Genomic DNA, 20,993 nt, shown 5'->3' with positions numbered 1-20,993 from the left:
GTTATATCCGATGTACCTGTGTAACCCCTAACTGAACAAATAACCAGAAAATGGAGCACTGGGGTCTACCTTGGGGAGCACGTGGTGGGTGGGCATGGGCAAACGTGTAGTCACTTCCACTTACGGTTTCAGATGTTGTTTATTTGTGACAATACGGACTGACAGCATTTAGGGGACTGTTCAAGGCCAGAGCACATCGGCAACACTATGCAGTTATAGCCCAGCCCATGCCATGCCATGCATGATGCATGCTGCATCAGGTTTTGCAGGGCAAACCTGCAGGTCCATTCCAGCTAACAGTCACTTCTGGGTGTCACCTTTCCCTTCATTCTCCAAAGCCTTTTTGATGGTTACACATGGTTTATTTATACATTTCTGTGCTACCTTGAAATTCACACAAACACAACTACCCTGAATGTGAAATTAAAACGCACGCAGTGTTAGGGTGATTTCACCAGCTTTGGGGTGTCTGCCCACTTTAGGATGAGGGCTATATAGAAATCTGCTTGTAATAAAAACTGTTGACAACCGTGACAAAAATAAGGATATAATATCAAAATAAATCAAAGGATATATAGTATTGTCATTATTCTGATACAGAATTTTTTTACATAGAAATATTGATACCAGTACAAATGGCAAGATATCAGGAGATCCATTACAATAGACCTTTGGATTACAAATAAAAGTTTAAATTATAACTTAACACCGATTTTTAAATGATGACTCCTGTCAATGCTTCCTCCTCAAGTGACATGCCTTAGAATGTCTCCAAAACGAAGACTAAAAAAAGATCTTCAAGTAAAAAAAAATGAAAAAGAAATGTAATATTCCATTAGGGAGAAAACGCCTTTTGCTTCAACAAATCTAGAAAAACGGACCACATTCCTTCGGTGTCCCATTAATTTTGTCCTCCCAGCAGTTAAACGGCAGAACTGAAAGCCCCTGGCTAGATGGGTACAGGAAGAATCTCAGAAGCACTTTAAACTTCTGCTCCCAGTGAGCCGTCTGGAGTGTCTGGTTCAAATTCACCCTCTTGCTACCAAATGAGAACAGAGCTAGCTGTTTGAGCCTCCTTGGTAGGCCTACCAGCAAGCCCTGGCTGCAGAGACCCCACTTTAGAACGCTAGGCTAAAGTGAGGACCATCAGAGTCTCTGGGGGGAGGGCATGTCTGTGCACTCGGCAGGATGGGCAGAGGGGCAGCAAGGGACAAAAACGAAGCTTCTGCAACAAGATACCTACTCTTATTCTCCTGTTTGTGAACACGGTTGTTGCTGGCCTTCAAACATGTCAAGCCAAAACATAAACAGGGAAATGAGAAGTCGTCCCAGGATGCTGTGCCCTTTCTACATCTATCCAAAAATCAAAACTCTCCTTCAAAAAGAAAAAAAAAAGTCACTTCAAAATGTGACTTGGGAAGTGGAGGACGCGAGAGCGTTTCTTTCTGGCATATTCTTTGTTTGACACACTCACAAGTGAGACTTGACAGACATTGTGCAGGGGAGGTTCACACTTCAAGTTCCTGCTTCAGAGGGATCACTTCCGGGCCAAACAGATAAACCGGTTGAAAGAGGTCCGTAAACACGCCAAGCCTGGCAGGCAGGGACAAGTGTGGTGCATTCTCCGCCCCCAAAATGGAACCTACAATGGAAAAGGAAACCGAGTCAGAAAAGTTTGAGTTTTCAATTTGCCTGCTTGTTGGTTTATTTAGTGTTTGAGATGTGTGTATATGTGGTGCATGCATCTGAGTGAGGCTTTACCCCTAGCACGTGAAGGCTGAAGCCAGAGCCTGCCAGTTTATTTTCTTGGGACAGGGTCTCTTACAGATAAGCTTGCTGTTTCAACTAGGCTGGCAGGCCAGTGAGATCCTGGGGTACACCCATCTCTACCCCACTCCCCACCCCCAGTGTTGGGGTCACATGCTCGGCTTTTTATGAGCGTAATGGGGATTTGATCTAGGGTCTTTGTGATTGTGAAACAAGCGTTCTTCCAACTGAGTCACCTGCCCATCCCTCTGACGAAAAATAAAAATGAGAAAAAATGAAGGTGTTCTGTGGCTATCTGGATCCCGGTCTGTGTTACTGGATGCTCGATAGGCAGTACACAGCCCCTTACAATATACATTGTCTTTCCCATCCCTGCCATCAGCATGGGAAGATTTCAAATACAGACTCACAACTGTTTGTCAGAGGAGAGATGGAGTACATACACAGATGGGAAAGCAGCCCAAGTTCCTTCACACATATGGAGCTGAAGGCTTGGCTATAGATGGACCAGAAATACAAAGCCTGTTTGCCTGCTGTATTTTCTCATATTGGTTCTCTCTCTCTCTCTCTCTCTCTCTCTCTCTCTCTCTCTCTCTCTCTCTCTCTCTCTCCTCTCTCTCTCTCTCTCTCTGTGTGTGTGTGTGTGTGTGTGTATGTATGTGTATGCACATGTGTGCGCATGCATGCCTGCCTGCCTGTCTGCCTGTCTGTCTGCCTGAGTGTTGTGCATATACATATCTGGGTGGGTATGCATGCAAAATTTATGCAAAATCCATGTGGAGGACAAAGGTGGATGTTGAATGCCTTCCTTCCTCAGTCACTCTTCCATTTTGAGACAGGGTCTCTTAATAAAACGGGCACTGGCCAATTCCCATTGAGCCCCAGGATCCACTTGCCTTTGCCTCCTCAGTGCTGGAATTACAGAAGCTCGCCACCGCACTTGGCTTTTGTAATGAGATTCTGGGGGATAGAACCCAAGTCTTTCTTGCTTCTGTGGCAAGCATGTTACTGAATAAGCCACATTCTAGCCCCTCTCATTTCTTTTCTTTTTATAGTGTCTTGCTATATAAGCTCCAGAAGGAAGGCCTAGGCACGACCACATGTATTCAGTGCACAAGGATGAATCCACAGCTAGTCAGGAACATGGGCATCACATTCACCCACAGCCACCAGAGTTAAACCACTGAGGATGTCTAGAGGGGAACCATGGGAAAGGCAAGCTGAATTTGAAGAGCTGCTGTACCCAGAGGCTCTCAGCCTGACTCTGGAGAAGGCCTGCTTCATGCCCAAAGCCACTCCACAGTCCCTGTACATGCCACCAGTGGTGCTGGATGGGAGCAGCCCAACTGACAGCTATCACTCAAAATATGTGTACTTTCCAAAGTTCTAGAATAAAGAGAGCCAGGAAAACCACCCAACCCTGTAGGTACAGCGTCTCTAGCTCAGTTAACACCCACTCCTGGTTAGGTGGCTCAGTCCTGGAATGGCAACACTCAGGATGCTGAAAAGGAGAATCATGAATTGGAGAGTAGCCTGCGGGAAGACTCTGGAGAGAAAGGAGAGAGAGGGAGGGAGGGTAGGAGGAAGGGAGAAAGGGAGAGGGAGAGAGAGAGAGAGAGAGAGAGGGAGGAAGGGAGGGAGAGAGAGAAGGGGAGGGAGGGAGGGAGGAAGGGAGGGAGGAAGGGAGGGAGGGAGGGGTGAGAGAGATTGGCAGAGAATGTGAACCCCGTTTCCAGCTTCAAACGTTTCATTAGCTGTCATCCTGTGTACTTCTGGTCTATCCTATCAAAAGAAGCCACCCACACCAATTACACTGATATTTTCAAGATATATTTCTTTATAGATTTAAAAAACAAAAGACAAAAGGCTGTCTTCAGACAGTGGCAGAACCATTCCGACCCTACTCCTGGGCTGACCCGAGAGGGCAAACCCAACGCTCATGTACAAAGTAAAAGCCAGGAGCCCTGGATGTATTCCTGGGTGAGGCTACGCTCTCTCGCTCTCTCTCATGCTTCTTACCTCCTTTTTCTTTTTTCTTCTCTTCGCCCTTCTTCTTTCCTGCCTTCCATTTGCAACATGGCGCTGGATGGGTCAGGGAGATGACTGACATCAATAAACACGAAGGGAAATGAGAGAAGCAACAGAGGGCAGGACTTGTGATCTGCTCACCAGGCAGAGCAGGGCACACAGCCAGGCTCCCCAGGGACCTTTTGCATTTATGATGACTGGTTATTTCCAAGGGGCTAAACGTGGCATTTATACACAGCCACAGCCATGTTGCCCGTAGATCTCAGGCAGATGGTGTGCTCAGAATGGTTCTGCCACTGTGTGAGTCAAGGCTGCTGGGCTAAGGCAGAGGTAGCTGTGTGTGTGTGTGGGGGGTACCACCCAGAACACACCCAACAGCTGGGCACAGCTGGGCTAGCTTTAGACAATGACAACTGGGCAGTGTGGAATGGACCTTTGCAGTCCATTCTGACTTTGAGATTTTGCAAGATTTCTCCAAGCCAAGCCTTAGCAAAAAAATTATAGACCAGTGGCTCTCAGTTACCAGGGATGATTCTGTCCATACAGCAATACCCAGCCAGTTATGTCTGACACAGCTGGAATTGGGATGGGTGAGTGTGTGCGCATGTGTGCAGGTGCTAAAAATGTTGCCAAATTCCTAAACATTCAGGATAGCCCTCTCAGTAAACAGTGAGCTAGCTCAAGATGTACATAGCACTGAAGTTGATAACTAGAAGCCAACAGCAATGTTCAAGGAACTGTGCTGGCACCATACAAGTGTAAATCATCCCATCACAGGGTTATACTCAGGACCCAACAAGCATGTCTCAAGTTGATGTGCTACCCGCTATCTCCAGCCCCTATCCTAGGTACTGAAGGCTACACCAATGGAGCAGAAGGGAAAGGTCTTTTGCAGGAACATCAATCCAGATTTGCTCCTGTGAGCTTCAGGATCCTCATCCTGGTGCTTGCCTTTTCTCTCGCAAACCAAGACCCAATCTGCATTTCTCCTTCTACGCATCATTTCTAAGCAGTTCAAGCTCACAGCAGTTTTCTTTCCCCATTTCCATTTGGAAGTCTCTCGTGTGAACAGCATGAGTCCTGAAACTATCCAGTCAGCGGACTCTTCCTGCTTCTCCCTGGGCCCATTCACTTCTAGGTTCAGAAGTCTCAGAACACAAAGCAATCCATGGGGTATCCATGGGGTGATGAAACATTTGCATCCATCCACAGTCTAACCACTAGTCTCAAACCTGGTCGCCTGCTTCAGAATCGATGGGACACCAACTTCTTACAGCCCACAATTCCAAACAGTAAATTCTAAACTTGCCAACACAGAGCATGCTTCTTACTTGCTTGTGGTACTTTTAAAGGGAAAACTGAAGCAGAGACCTATAAAATCCTACAGGGGACTGAGGCAGGAGGATAGTGAGACCCTATCTCAAAGTAAAAAGAAAATGTGGGGGCTGAGTATATAGCTCAGTGATGGAGTGCTTGCCTAAGGGGTGAGATCCTGCCTTCAATCTCCAGTAACACACACACATGCACACACATGCATGCACACTTGAGGGGGTAGGAAGTAAAAAAGACAGGGAGGGAGGGAGGGAGGGAGGGAGGGAGGGAGGGGCATGACTCAGTAGTGATGGAACTGCTTTCTCTCCTGACTATTGCTGAGCTGTCCTCCAGTTTTGCAAGATGCCACCATCTGGAGGAACTAGGTATAGGGTGAAGGTTGAGAACCCTGAGTTAAACTGCATGCAGTATGTTCTGTCTGGTGACACTGTCAACTGAGCCTACAGCCACAGTTCTGATGCTGCTGCAAGAGGTCCCTGCACCAGAGACTCTCGATGCCCACAGTAGGAAGAATGAAGAAATCACACATTATGTTCTCTCTAACCATCTTTTACTAAACCGCTAAGTCACGTGGGTTATCTTTCAGTCTTCCTAAATATGCTAAATATAAGTCTGAAAAGAGCATATCCTTAAGTTATAGTGACAGTGTTTAGCCATACACTGGTTTTAAAACAGGAATCACTAATAAAGTTTGACATCTTCAAAAACTTTTGTAGCAAGGCTCAAATTGTCTCTTTTTTTTTCTTTCAGTAAAGGGCAATTGTACAGGCCAAGTTTTAAAGTGAAATTAAAAAAAATTGTAGCCGGGTGTGGTGGTACACACCTGTACTGTAATCTCAATATTCAGGAGGTAGAAGGTTACAAATTTTACATAGTGAGAGGCTGTTGAAAAATGAAAGAGAAATAAAGGAAGGGAGAGAAAGAGGGAGAAGAAAAGAAAAGGAAAGGAAGAAAAATTGTTTAAATATGTATATAAAGTGGGTGGCGGTGGGGAAATGGCTCAGTCAGATAAGTACTTGTCATGCAAGCATGAGGACCTGGTGAGTTCTCATCCAAGCATCCACGTGAAAGCCAGGCACAGTGTGGATCTGAAGTCCCGGTGCCGAAGAGCTGGAGACAGCAGCATGACTGGCAAACATACGCCAGTCAGTCTGCCTAAACCACGAGCCCCAGATGCAAGGAAGGACCTTGTCTCAAAAGGTGGGGTGTAAATTTAATGAGGAAGGCAACATCGACCCCTGTCCTCAACACATGCACACACACACACACACACACACACACACACACATGCATACGCACACACCCCTATGCAAACATAATAGAGACATACATACAAACTGGATTGGAGCTGGGTATGCAGCTCAGTGGGAAAGCACTTGCCTAGCATGAGCAGGCTCTATGTCCAGCTCAGCACAAACAAACTAGAGGGTGGAACAAACAAAGATGAGATCAGAATACCTTTTTAAATTAATAAATTAAAAAAATAAAACCGTAAAAAATCCAAGTATTAATTATATTCATCAAATAGTATAGAAAACCTAGCATAAAAATCTTCCTTTAAATTATGGAAACCACAACCTAGTAAAAACCACAGTGAAATACTGTGATTTTATAACTATTTTCTAAAGACATGATTTCATGAGTCACTCAAAGTGTTAAAAAATAAATACCAGTTAAAACACTGTTTCCCATTAAATGTGCTTTCTCCAGGTAAACTAACATTTTGGATTCTTTGCTTCCTTGTTTATTTGGCTTCTGGTGGTGCTTGGGACTGAACTCAGGTCCTTGGTTACACGAGGTACTCACTCTAACCCCCAGCTACTGCCCTAGGGACTCACTCCCTAACCCAGGCTGGCCTTGAACCTGGATTCCACTTCCGTCAGGGTCCCAAGTGATGAGATTATAGCCATCTGCAATCAAGTCCCACTGTTTTATTTCACTTTGAATTATCAAATATAAAATAAAAAACCTCTGAACTTTAAAAACGACAGCTAAGACCAACTGTAAGTCCACAGTCGATGGTCGTGATCGAGACAGAGCAAGGGGCAGCCCCCAGAACTGCCTGGCTCCCCCTGCTGCTTTTGTTTCTTCTCAGCTACTGCTCTAGCCCTTCAAAGATCACACTTAGGGGCTGCTGACTAGGCCACCCTAAAACAGGAGAAAGAACTTCCCATAAAGAATCTGTATTTTTACAGTTTACTAGAAAACCAGCACTGAAGTTGCGTAGAAATGAAAACTGCACTGCGGTGCTCATCGGGGCATATTTGTGAAAACATTTTCCTTTACTTCTCTTGGGGAGAATGCAGTTGAGAACATTCTAGAAGAACTACATTTTTCTAGACGACGTTAACTTTATCTTCACCAAGGTGATCAACTTCAGCACTGACCCTGGAAATGGTCATCAAAATGACCTTTTAAATTTTCCAGGATAGGAGAAAAGGCTATAAAATGTCATACAATCTGAGTTCTAGAAATGTATTTCATGTAGACATCTCAGAAACGACATAAAATCTTGTTTTCGAGCACTCCTGTCGGCGTATCACTTGGTTTTATTATCAAACTGTGGTCATTTAGAGGTTTCTTTATTTGACCTGCTGGGAAGACAGACTGCAGGGCCGTAAGCAGGGGCGGCGAGAAGACAGACTCACTTTTGTTCAGAACTGGCATTACAGCAAGTATGGACTTCAAGTCAAATCGTGGAAACAAAACTCAGTTGCTTTTTAAATATCAAAAATAGCAAAGGCGTCTCTGCCCCGGCCCCGCCCTGCCCTGCCCACTCGGACACTCAGCTAGCCTCCTCCTAATTTTAGCTGTGCTTCATTGGGGTCTTGGGAGGAGGAGAAACCTTGGTGGGAGATCAGCCTTGGAAATGATTATAGGAATGAGAGAACCCGTGCCTCAGATCAGTCAAGATCCAGGACTGAGACCTCCCAAGACATACTTTCTAAGGAGGCTGTCACATGATGTCACAAAAGATATCTATCCCAGAAGATAAGCCATTTTCAATAGACATATAAGATTAATGAAAAAAAAACACAGGAAGTCAAGTGAATTAAGGAAGGCCAACACAGGATCTGGAGGAGAACTGACAGGAGTCAACGGAGGAAACAAGGCGCTCTGCGGGTAGATATAGAAACATTACATGGCAGCCTCAGTAATGTTAGGTCAAGCAGAAGAAAAAATGACAGAGGTTAAAGACAGATCATTTGGATCTGACACTAACAATCCAAATATACATATGTGTGTATATATATATGTATATATATAGAATATACATATATATCCAAATATAATATACATATAATGTGTTTTATATATATGGAGAGAGAGAGAGAGAGAGAGAGAGAGAGAGAGAGAGAGAGAGAGAGAGAGAGAAACGGAGGGGGAGGGAGGGAGACAGGGAGAGATAGAATATGCAAGAGCTTTGGGATACCCTTAAAATTCAACTATTCAGATCATTGGCATATGGGAAAGAAGAGCTACAGGCTGGGGCCATGAAAACCTCCTCAGTAAGATAACAGCTGAAAACTCCCCAAATTTTTAGAAAGACAAGGATATTCAGGTACAAGAAGCATTTAGAAACCTAAACACAGATAACCACAGAAGTATGTCACCATGATATAGCATAGCTAAGTTGTTAAAAGTATAGGACAACACAGCTCCAGAGAAGCTAGGTAACAAGGAGAACCCTAAGAGAGACATACATGGATCACCCTGGAAGGGGAATTAGACAAGATCTCCTGAGTAAATTTGGAGCATGGGGTTGGGGATAAGGGAGGGCAGGAGGGGAGGGTGGAAGGAAAAAGAAAGGAGGAGGGAACTGGAAGGTCAAGATGGAGGAAGGACGGAGAGGAAGAGCAAGGAAAGAGATATCTTGACTGAGGGAGTCATTATGAGGCTAGTAAGAAACTAGGGAAATTCCCATGAATTCACAAGGATGACCCTAGCAAAGACCCTAAGCAATAGTGGAAAGGGGGCCTGAACTGGCCTTCCCCTGTAATCAGATTGATGGCTACCTTAATTGTCACCATAGAACCTTCATCCAACAACTGACAGAAGCAGATGCAGAGATTCACACCTAGTGGAGCACTGGGCTGAGTTCCCAGAGTCCAGTGATAGAGAGGGAGGAGTGACAATATGAGCAAAGGGGTTGAGACTATGATGAGGATACCCACAGAAATACCTGACCTGAGCTAGTGGGAACTCACTGAGTCCAGACTGACAGCAGGGTGTGGGGGAGAGACCTTCATAGGACCAAACTAGGCCTTCTGAATATGGGTAACAGTTGTGTGGCTTGGGCAGTCTGTGGGGTCACTGGCAGTGGGACCAGGATTTATTCCTAGTGCATGAACTTGCTTTTTGGAGCTCATTCTCTATGGAGGGATACCTTGCTCAGCCTAGATACTGGGGGATGGAGGAGGCGGGGCTTGGTCCTGCCTCAAAGCATTGTGCCAGACTTTGGTGACTTTCATGGGAGGTTCACCCTCTCTGAGGAGTGGATAAGGGTTGGGTAGGGGGAGCAGGAGGAGGGAAGGGAGTGGGAACCGGATCACTCTGTTGATTGGCCTACAGAATGAAGTTGGTTGTGGTGTGACTGAGAATGAATCCTATAGATTGGATCATTTGAATATTTAGTCTCCTGTTTCTATGGCTCAAGCTCTGAGCTCTCAGCTGCTCCTGCTGTCCTGCCTACAATCATTAACTCTAACCCTCTGAACTTGTAACCCCAATGAAATGATTTCTTTTCTTTTGATTTTTGGATTCTGGGTGTTTGTTCTGCTTTGTTTTTCTAGACAGGGTTTCTTTGTGTAGCCTTGGCTGTCCTAGTAAGTCAGGCTGTCCTCAACTCAGAGATCCTCCTGCCTCTGCCTCCCAAATACTGGGATTAGAGGCTTGTGTCACTGCCACCCTGTTTATGCTTTCTTAAACAAACAAACAAACAAACAAACACACACACAAACACAAATGGCAGGACCTGGGGAGATAGCTCTGAGTATGAACTGTTTGCCAAGCAAGCACAAGGACCTGAGTTCAGATCCTCAACATTTTGAAAAAAAAAACCAGGCACTGAGTGAGGAAGACACCCAACAGGAATGTCTGGCATCCATAGGCAAACACAGAACATGTGCACACACATGCACACGTGTATACACATAAGGCACAAAGCACAAAACTGGACTATCAGCACTTATCCTGGTGGGCATCTTGTCTCTGCCATTTGGCTTTCAGTTAGTAAAAAATGCTCAAATGACCATGACTGATTTCCCTTGGGTAGGGGAATGGAGTAATCTTTGTCAGAGAGACAGAAAGAAGGGTTGCTCTATGTATGCTCACAGGCTAGTCTGTGTGACCCCAGTTGGGCTTAATGCTGTGTAGAGTGCATAGAAAAGACAAATGTGCAGCACAGGTATGAGATTTTGGTAAGAGCATTGTACACAACAGTTCATATAAACTAAATGGCTCATACGTACATCTAAAGTAGTACTGTCAACACCAAAAAGGTCACTTTTATTCTTTTTTAGGTATGCTTTCTATACATGATTCTCAGAGCAGAAAAACAAAGGAAGCTACTTAGGGATAACGACTTCAGTACACAAGAGAGGACTTGCTAGGAGTAAGGAAGAAAAAGGATTCAGTACCGAAAGCAACTGAGCCAGCCTCACTTGCTCCTGGGAAGCCTGGTGTTTAGACCCATAGACTAACAGTAAATGCCCAGGTATAAAAGGTATGTGTCATGTTTAAAAAATGAGTGCAATTTTGCAGGGTCAAACCACAGGAAGAATGGCTCAAATGCAACAGGAAGCATTTCACAAGGCAGCCAACCACAGCACAGCTGGCCCTGAGTATAATCTTCAGACAGGCCCCACGGCAACCAAATGCTGGGATCCCCACACTGAGCTGCCCCTCAGCGACAGGCTACCAAAGTTCATCTCCTTATGTTCACCCTGGATGGGAGTGTTATCTGGGACAGTCAGAATCACAGGGAAGATGGTGGTGTCTATAATAGCTTCAAACCCAAAGATGTATGGAGGGAAAAAAAGAAGACAGAATTCTGTTTGATTTGAAACTATGCTGCATTTTTTTTAAAGGAATGTAGAATCTTCCTCCAGGAAGCCACCTGCCCTGGACCATTGCCTCTGGATCAGATTTGCCTGATGGGAGCAATGAGGATGAAGAGAGATAGAAGAGAGATAGTAGGAAGGGGCTGCCACTGGCCAACCTGAACACTTGCCTGGCATTAAACTGTGTTTAAATTTTTCCCCACGTGCTAGACAAGACACAGTTCTACTCACTGTATGGTCACCTTCCATCTCCCCTACCTGTGTCCTGATGTTGTAGAAACCCAAATCTGCTATTCTTGGGGACACAGTCTCTGAGCTCTATCCGACTTGACCCTGAAGGCCTGTGACCTTGCCTTTCAGGGTCCATGCCCTTTCCAAAGTTCTTTGGGTTACCATGACATTGAGCTGCTCTGCAATCATGTTAGAAAATTAAATGTCACAAATCTCCAAAGTTATTAAAAGCTTATAGGTATAGAATACAAAGCTTTAACTGGGCGCTGTGGTACACACATGCCTATAAGCTCCATACTTGGAAGAAAGAGAATCAGGAGTTCAAGGCCAGCCTAGACTACAAGAGATGCTGTCTCAAAACCCAACAAAAACCAACAAAATAAAACTTTTAAGATATAAGTATAAGTGAGTTAGTTATTGGTGATTGTCTCAGAATAAAACACAACAAACAAAACCGGCAAAGTTGACTGACTCCTTCTCCATCAGCTGGTCAAGCATGGAGTCTTTTCAAGAACTCTTTACTTTGATTTTACCAAGTATGTTCCAGTAAAATTTCTACTTTGTTCATTCTAAATCTAAGCACGTCCACATATTAGGAATTAAGTTGATGGGTTACTTTTAATGTCAGGAGAGCAATGGTATAGAAATGATGATTGGGATGCAAGGGGGAAAAAGAATGAGAAATGTGTGCCTCCCCCGCCTCCATACTGTCCTGTGACTTCCAATTTCAAGTGAACTACCCAAGACTTCCATCACATAGGCCTTGCTCGGCAGGAAGGTATACCAGAAGTCCCAGTGCAGACACTAACTTTCCGAGTCAGGGGGTGGCAGCTGTCTCCCACTTGGCCCATGGGTGTGCAGATCCTTATGCTCTTAACCCAGATACTGACAGCACAGCACATGCCTCCTCCACACTGTGAGTCTTTGTCGCAAGCCTGAAAGGAAAGAAATCAACAGATAAATATAGAGAACAGGAAAGGCCGGGCTAGGGAATTCTAAAATTAGCGAGGAAAATGCCCTTTAAATATCCAAATGCCCAGCCAGTAATGTACTTGCAACACACACATGAGGACACCAGTTCAATCCTTAGAACCCATCAGAAAAGCCAGACATGGTGGCTTGAGCTTGCAATCCCTGCTCTGGGAAGATGGAGCAGACTAATCCTTGGGGCGTGGTTGTCAACCAGTCTAGCCAAATTGGGGGCATTCTAAGCCACGTGAGAAACTATGTTTCACAAAATAAGGTGGATAGCTCCTGAGGACAGCATCTGTACTTAATGTCTGGCTTCCACACACATGCCCATACATGTGTGTGTGTGTGTGTGTGTGTGTGTGTGTGTGTGTGTGTGTGTGAACACCTTACCCAACATGTATGCCTACACACACATAAAAGTATTCCAATGCAGTGATTTTAATAAACTAGAACCGTAAGCTCCATTTGCTTGTATACACCTACAATCACATTGATCAGAATGTTTCCGTGGACTAAAGAGCTCCGGTATGATGAAAGCCAGGATTAAGAAGCAAGGAGGGCGGGAGGGGGAACAACACTTCGGCTCTCTTCTTCTGGTGCTTTATGGCTGAACGTAAAGAATGTGCTTATGCTAGCCCTGTGCTATACACAGCCATTTGGAACTGCACAAATCAAATCACAAGATTTTATGACTATAAACTGCTGACTATATGGGGCCTAGTTTTAAAAAAGAGAGGAACATAGTCTCCAAATCTGGCACAAACCACTGCAGACCTGTAAAGGCACCAATGCAATATTTAGAAGTGCTCCTTTTCCCTTCCAAATATTTGCCCTGTGCTTTGTGAGACTGGGTGCTGCTTGCCTGGGTACCCTGATTTTCACCATTTCCTCTTTCAAAATAAGAACTCTTCAAGGGAGGGAAGGGACAGACCAAGACTTTTGCCCCATTTCAGTAGCTTTTCAAGTGAATGACATGCAGAAAGGAACTGACTGCTTAGAATCAGCAGATGTGTGCATCAGAAACTCAGCTGAACTAGTCACAAAAGTCCTTTAGGTGAGACAGGCACAGGACAACAGAGGCAATTAGCAGCACTGATTTCTCAACGTACACACCCAGCATGCATAAAGTGCATACAGCAAAAGAATCAATGTGGAGGACTTCCCTTGTGGCACTAGAGAAATGGAGCCCAAATGCATTTGCATGAAAATGTATCCTAAGAACTATGGCTCTTTCTTAAGAGACAACAACACCAAAGGCATATTTTGTTTCAGCAACGTCTAGTAATCTGTTGTTCAAAATAAGTACTGGCTTATTTAACTTTGGGTGACTTTTCTTCTTTTATTAGAGGATGATGTTTATACATTCTCACCTTCTGATTTTTGTCTGGACACCAGAAATCATGCAAACATGACCATCATAGTCCTTAAGTGTTAGATCTACTCAACAATTTTCTGCAATATGGTTTTACTACATCTATATGAAGATATCAAGTCCAAAGACTGTGTGTGTGTGCGTGAGCGCATGGATATGTAGTAAAGGACTCTAAATTCTGAAACCCCAACAGCTCTTTTTGTAAGACCATAAAAAAAATCCAGAAAAATTCTTTTAAAATTCAATCAATCTCTTAGAGGCTTATCACCCTGTATACATTTTCTCTAGAGAAATCACTAACTTTTGCATTTGAATCCAGATGGTTTCTGTCAGGGGGACCCGACTACACTCTATTGCCATGTTGCTTTAGAGAAGTTTTTCCAATACTCTTTTCATAACATTGAATTAACAACAAAAAACAAGAGTCCACATGACTATACCACCCCCACCCCCGAACCCCACCAGCATGTAAACATGAAATGAGATAAAATTTCATTTCATAACAAAAAGCTCCAGTTGGAAATTTACAGAGAATTGCCTAAGTTTATATCTTTTTAATTAGACAGCTGTTTCCTGGTACCCGTTATTCTCCTTAGCCCATTGCGGAGCCATGCAAGCAGTGTCCTGTGAATGGAACCAGGCAACACTAGCACTGCCCAGGAACCTGGGGGCTTAGAGGATTAGGAAACACTTAGAATGAACCAGCAGGGGAAGGAGGGAAAAACCCACCCAATCATGTTTCCATTCGCATGTGTTACAAAGACACCGTAGAGACTTTTGTTCACACACACACACACACCAACTGGCTACTGATGAAGTTTTAGAAATGGCTTTAAGAATCGAATCTCGGCTCTAATAAATAACACAAGGCATCAAATCAAATATCTACGGGGCATAACTCAATGCTGCCATAGCCCCAGAGCTTTCAGAATGCCATCTGTACACTGAGAAACACAGAGACCCATTTTCATTTATTCAACATGATGACCCTTCTTTTAAACGACATGTTATTTTATTACCTGTACATCATCGTTCCAAACACATCTACATTAAAATCAAATGTGTTCTTAGATATTAAAATTGATTTAATAAATATGCTAACAACTTTTTTTTTCTTTAATGAGTGAAACAACAGCCAGGGTTCTGCTGGGATATTAAAACAGACTTCCGAAATGTGCTGTGAACTCTCTCTTCATATAGACAAAGAGAAAACTCAAAGAGTCAAGAGAGTTGAAGGAATGATGAAGACCCTCTCTAGTGACAGCTTGCTCCGTCGCTAAGCTCCAGGAGGGACGTAGCAGGAATCAAACTTGACAATATATCTAAGAGGAACTTCACGACGAAGAAAGGGGAAAAAATAAAGAATGACTTAAAAATAAAAGAGCAGCTGCCCGGCAATCCAGTAAAAGAGCCTACAGTTGCTTTCCAAAGCTCACACATGGCTGCAACCCAAGGTACTTCACAGGGTAAGGCCCACCCTGGAGCTGTGGAATTTGAGGTACAAGTCTTGCTCTTTTGCAATTTAAGGAAAGGCGATCAGATTTTGGGGTTGAGGATTTCCAACCCCTTGGGGGGGGGGGAACTTTCTCACAGTGGCAGTGGGGGTGGGGGAGAAACTTCTTGGCGCTACTAAATAGAATAGCAGACCAAACCCAAGGTGCGGGAGGGAGAGGTGAGGAAGGAGCTGCTAAGGCAGTTTGATTCCTTAGTGGGCCTGGCTGTCCCCTGCCTTGGGAGCAAGACACGTTCCCAAGTGGCCAAAGGAAAATCCAGGAGAATGTCACACCGGGCACACCCTACCCGGTGCCTACACACCCCGGGCCTGGTGTCCCGGGGCGATCCGGCGCGACAGGTGCGCGGGCAGCTTACCCCGGTGATGACCGCGGCATCCCCGGCGGGCGGCGTGAGCAGCGGCGGCAGCAGCAGGAGTAGCAGTAGCGGGGAACAGCGCGGGCCCCCCATGGCGTCCCGGGTACACGGTGGCGGTTGGGGCACGCGATCGGGGACGTTGGGGACGCGTGGCCGGGCTGCTCTGCCGAGCCGCGAGCCTGGCGGCAGTTATAAAGGCGAGCCCCGCGGTGACTCACGCCCGGCAGCACGCGGGGGGCACGGCGCGGGCACACACCCCGCGCCCCACGCGCACACGCGCACGTGCCCCCGCGCCCCACGGGCACGGGGCCACGCGGGCAGAGCCCCCCGCCGGGCGCCGCAGCCTTAGCCACTCTTCCTGTTGCTTTGTAGTCTCTGAAACCCTCCTCCTTCGCTGTCCTGCTTTCCAGAGCTCCACGTGCTCAGCCCCCACACACTCAGAGCACATCATTTGCTATACAGATGTGCAGAGGGTGTCCACGAAGTACTGGGCGCGGAGGACGCAACTGCCCTGTATTTGTGCGCTTTTATTCAGCGTGTCTACAGTGAGCGCTCCGTGAGTGCCAGGTCCTGGCCACGGGCTCTGAACTGCCCTGGTATAACTTAGAAAGGACAGTCAACAAACAAAAACACAAAGCGGGAAGCATGGAAGGACTCTTCCACGCAGAGTGGAAGAACAAAGCACCAAGCACACCCCAAACCCACATCCCTTGCAAAGTGGAGGGCCTCCGCTGCCCCTCCAGCTGTGGGAGCCTCATTTACTTTTTTGAAATGACTTCCCCTGGTGCCCACATCTGTTCCTGACCCTCTCCGCCCTGATTTCCCTCACGTGCGTGCGTTCCCTCCCCTCTGCAGCTTCCAGCCAGCTTCAGGCAGAACAGGACACTGCCAAGGGGTAAAAGAGAACTCCCGATGTGTTCTGCCAGCCTGAGGCCCTGGGAAGGAGGCTCTCTGCCACTTCTCTTCTCCAGCTCAGCAAACACCAGGTCTTATACGTGATGCCTTGGTTTAGGTCACTAACTGCTGTGTATCTGCGGGATTCTGCACTCCATGAAACAAGAGACAACTTTGCCCTCTGCGTCCCGAACGAGGCTCCGATAAATTACATTTTACTTGCTTCTAAAGGATGATCAAACTGACCTGTTCTAGCCAGGCAGTAGTGATGCACGCCTATAATCTTAATATTCTGGAGGCAGAGGCAGGCGGATCTCTGTGAGTTCAAGGCCAACCTAGCAAGTTCCAGGACAGCCAGGATGTTGCACAGAGAAACTCTGTCTCAAAAAAAAAAATTAACTTGTTCTGAGGTTTGGGGGGGGGGCTCCCACCTTACTCCTAGAATACGTAGGACCTCAGATTTTCCCATGTCTCTTAGGACCACAGACCGCTGAAAGGCAGATGGACCTTTTCAGCCTCTTTAATCAATACAGTAAGGAGAGCTGGGCCAGTTACTTTCAGACTGTGGGCTCCCCCATGCCAAAGCATTCAGACGAAATGTAGAGGGGGAAAAAATGAACAAAGGGCCAGGGAATTATTTGAATGTTAAACAGCTGGGTATTTCAAACCCCAGACCTTTGGCTGAGTTTTAAAGCTTTTTTGTAACGATGTTTTCAAGTTCAAGAAGCATCCTGAGACCGAAAACACAAACGGGGATCAAACTGATTTTTAACTTTGAGAAAACTGTTAAAAAAAAAAAAAAAGTGGATCCACAGTAAAATAAATGGAAACAGTAGCAAGTGACAGGCTGGCGGAAAGTTTCCTTTTCCAGTCACCATGCCAACCAAGGCATGGGAGTGCAGCCTGGGGAAGGGGGGAATGTAAAAACCAGTCAACACGGACTTCAACATTCCTGCCACTTTTTTAAATGGCCGGGTTCATATTTGTTACTTTTGAATGCCAACTGGGTATTCCCTACTTCTCCAAGCATACAAACCAGGCCATGTCTACACAGGGAAGTGCTAGCCTTCCATTGTGACTGGCTTCTTACAGGGCTGTTTGCAAAAACCGTCTTCTAAGACTGTTAAATCAAGGTTGGAACTGCTTCAAAATGCACTTGGTTTGGGGCTCTTGTTTTCCTGTGCTGAGATTGGAACCAAGGGTATGGATACCCTGGGCAAGCACTCTACCACTAGGCTACACCCTGAACCTCTTTGGAAACCTTTTAACAGTCTTTAATACTTTAGAGAAGAGATGAAAATTCTGCTTCTTTGGACCAGCAGGCAAGTGATCAGATCAAGTCTGATTACAACTCTTAGAAAAGGAAAGATACAGCGATGGAGCAACATAGAAACTGAAGTTCTGTTTCGTTGCTGCAACCTCAGCCTGTCATTATGATCAGTCACATGGTCAAGTTCGCCAGGAACGACTGCTGGATGAGGTCCAGAACTTGGGGGTTCAGTGTGTAGACTGGCAGCCTAGCAGGCCACCACTGCTTAGCTGATTTGACGGTGTGACACAACAGCATCCAAAGACCTCCATGTTTGAGAGTTAGAGTGGCCTGGATTGGAGTCTTTCTTAGCAACCAGACTGCCCTATGACCCCTTAAAGTCTGTTTTGTTTCCTATGAAATGAGGATAAAATACCAGCTTCCTGGGGTCTGGCCATCATGGAGCTCAAAGGGAATTCTGTAAAGTGCTCTGCACTGAGTCTGGGATAGATTGGGGGCATGCAAAGGGGACCTCTCATTATAATCTGACAGTGTGTTCTCCTCTGATAGGTTTGTTGAACACCGATACTGCTGTTTTCTGTCCTGCCCACCTAATTAGACCACATACACTTGCTGCTAGGAGCCCACTGTCCGGAAAACCCTTCTTGCATTAGCCAGCACTTGAAAAATGAGTAACAGCAGTACACAGCAACAGGAGTACATCCCGTGCGCAGGGACAGAGACGGGTTACAAGCCAGCAGCGCACAGTGCAGATGCACCCAATCTATATGGACCATGATTGCCATTAGCAAAAGCCGAGCGGGAAAGAGACCTGGGGCAGGGATTCACCTAATGTTTCCTGAAAGAATATGGGACTGGACTGAGGTGACTCCAGAGAAGTGTATTGACTTACAGCTGTCACACATCTGATCTACAATAGTCACTCTGGAACCTCAGCTTTATTTGAACTGGTTTATGATTTCCAATCTAGGGTTACGCTAAGTATCACCTAGAAAGTTATGTTGAAGTTCTAGACCTGATGCGGGAGATTTGAAATAACCCAAAATAGTCCTTTTTAAATAAATCAGTTTTAATAAAAGGAGAAAGAGGGACACTTACAAAGCCAAGGCTCCAGCGAAGCAAAGGGTCAAAGGGGAAAAAACAGGGCGTCTGTCTCCCACCCGGTTCTTTTTAAAGGTACCCCTCTCCCCTGGGGCAGCCACGCCCCTGAACGCAGGGATTGGGCCAGCTGCCCCAACATAGACCCAGGTATCTGTGACTTTATTTAGAAGTAGGATCTTTGCAGATACAATAAACCAAACTTGAAGTCATATTAGATGAGAATGTGTCCTAAATCCAAGGACTGATACCTTTGTGTGTGTGTATATATATATATATATGTGTGTGTGTGTGTGTGTGCATTTGTACGTGTATGTGCGGGTCCATGCACACACAGCACATATGTCAGGTGGCTTCTATGTTTTTTCTGGGACAGCGTCTGTCACTAGACAGGAACTTTTCCACATAGGTCAGGTTAGCTGTGAGCCTCAAGGACTCTGACTGTCTCAGCCTCCCATTTTTACCATTGTTGGGATTATGGACTCGTCACCACACCTGGCTTGAAACTGACCTCGGGGATTTCATGCTCGAGATGCAGTCACTTTGCTGACCAAGCTATCTCCCTGGCTTTTGGGATAGAAGTGAGATACTAGATACAGAGGCTGATGTGATACACATCTGTCAGCATTCCTCCCCGATAGCTAGCCTCCAGAACACAGAAGATTCGGGAAGAGCATCTTCCCAGGCTTAAGGCCCTGCAAACACCTTGGTTTTGAACTTCTAACCTCTTCAACTGCAAGAAAATAACTTCTGATGTATGAAGCCACCCGGTTCTGCTCACTTCTCCCAGCGCCTCTGGGAAACTAACCGGCTGGGTGGGGCAGGATGGTTACACAGCAGCTTTCTGCTTCTGCCTCTGCCTGGAACTCAAGGCTGATGGTGTGGTGACTAAAACAGGTCACGTGACAGTTCACCTTGCTGAGGACAAGCAGTACCAATGTGGTTTGTGCTGAGATCCAGAAACCTGGTGAACAGTGCCAGGTTCTACAAGAAAGGGGCAGTTGTTGGCGTGGACCCCTTAACGAGTTCAGTGCTCTTTGGCTGAGCCTCGAAACTTACTGCAAAGGATAAGAGGTTTCTGTGTACTGTTTTTTTTTTTCTTATTCAGTCCTTCAAGTGACACAGTGTGGAAGAGTACAAACGTGCAAGCTGGGAGCGTTTGGTTTGAAGCAGGTAGTAAACCAACACTCGCTCACTCCCTCGAAAGGTACTTAGGAAGCACAGACTGTAGAGCCCTGACTTGGCAGCTCAGTAAGTACATCATTTGCTGACCAGATTACTAGGAATGTGGAGAGGAGCGTGGCGGATGACTGAGAGTATCACCCCATTTCCTGGCGGGAGAGAAGTGCAGAAACCTTGTTGGTAATCAGGAGGTGGAGGTGCAGACGTGTAGTGAGTAGGAAGGAGGGAGGAAACTCAAGACTCAGTGTGTGAACAGGCTGACAGGAGGGAGGCTGGAGCTCACAGGGGTGTGGGCAAAGGCTGGCAGACAGACAGGGTGAGGGGAGCCGCTGTGCTAAAAACAGAAACCACTAACCAGTGGTTTGTCGGACTTTAAAAAATTCCCATTCCATATCATGTAGCCACAATGACTAAGATTTAGGTAGGAACTTGAAAAACTGTGATCGATTGTCTGTTTTTTGGTGTTGTTGTCTGTCTATGTTTTTGTTTTGGGGTTTGGGTTTTTTTTAAAGTTTTACCAGGACCCAGTCATGTCTGTTTTCTGCATTGCCTGTGGCTTTTTTTTATTGAGTACTTGAGAGACCACATGTCCCGAAAAGCCAAATAATATTTCCTCTCTACTGCTGAGAGAAAGCTTGCTGACCTCTGGCCTGTCATTTGTGCAGTGGGGTGTGCTGCAGATGCGCATCTGTCGTTTGTGCAGCAGATGCGCATGTGTCGTTTGTGCTGCGGGGTGTGCTGCAGATGCGCATGTGTGTGCATGTGTACATGGAGGCCAGAGGGTAGCCTCAGCTGTCATCCTCCAGGCTCCTGCCACCTTGTTTTGTGGGACAGGGTCTTTCACTAGGCCTGGGATTCACCAAGTAAGCTAGGCTGGCTGGCCAGCGAGCCCCAGAGAGCTGCCTGTCTCTGCCTC

At 45.9% G+C, this 20,993-nt stretch overlaps 1 protein-coding gene across 3 annotated transcripts; it reads right to left on the bottom strand.

Annotated features, from left to right (window-relative positions):
• Positions 1 to 1,537: 1,537 nt before the first annotated feature.
• Positions 1,538 to 15,726, bottom strand: Prok2 (prokineticin 2). Of its 3 annotated transcripts, XM_038320542.1 has the most exons (4): positions 15,634 to 15,726; positions 12,230 to 12,355; positions 3,787 to 3,849; positions 1,538 to 1,642 (listed from the first exon to the last, which is right to left on the bottom strand). In XM_038320542.1, exons 1-4 carry the CDS (start codon positions 15,724 to 15,726, stop codon positions 1,538 to 1,540), a joined length of 387 nt encoding a protein of 128 aa, XP_038176470.1. The 3 variants fall into 3 exon arrangements, with proteins under 3 accessions (XP_038176470.1, XP_038176471.1, XP_038176472.1); XM_038320543.1 differs by lacking the exon at positions 3,787 to 3,849; XM_038320544.1 differs by lacking the exons at positions 3,787 to 3,849; positions 12,230 to 12,355.
• Positions 15,727 to 20,993: the final 5,267 nt, after the last annotated feature.

The sequence above is a fragment of the Arvicola amphibius genome, chromosome 2, assembly GCF_903992535.2.
Source record: "Arvicola amphibius chromosome 2, mArvAmp1.2, whole genome shotgun sequence".
Lineage (NCBI taxonomy): Eukaryota > Metazoa > Chordata > Mammalia > Rodentia > Cricetidae > Arvicola > Arvicola amphibius.
The sequence above is the reverse complement of the archived record's forward strand: the minus strand, read 5'-3'. Positions and strand labels throughout refer to the sequence as shown.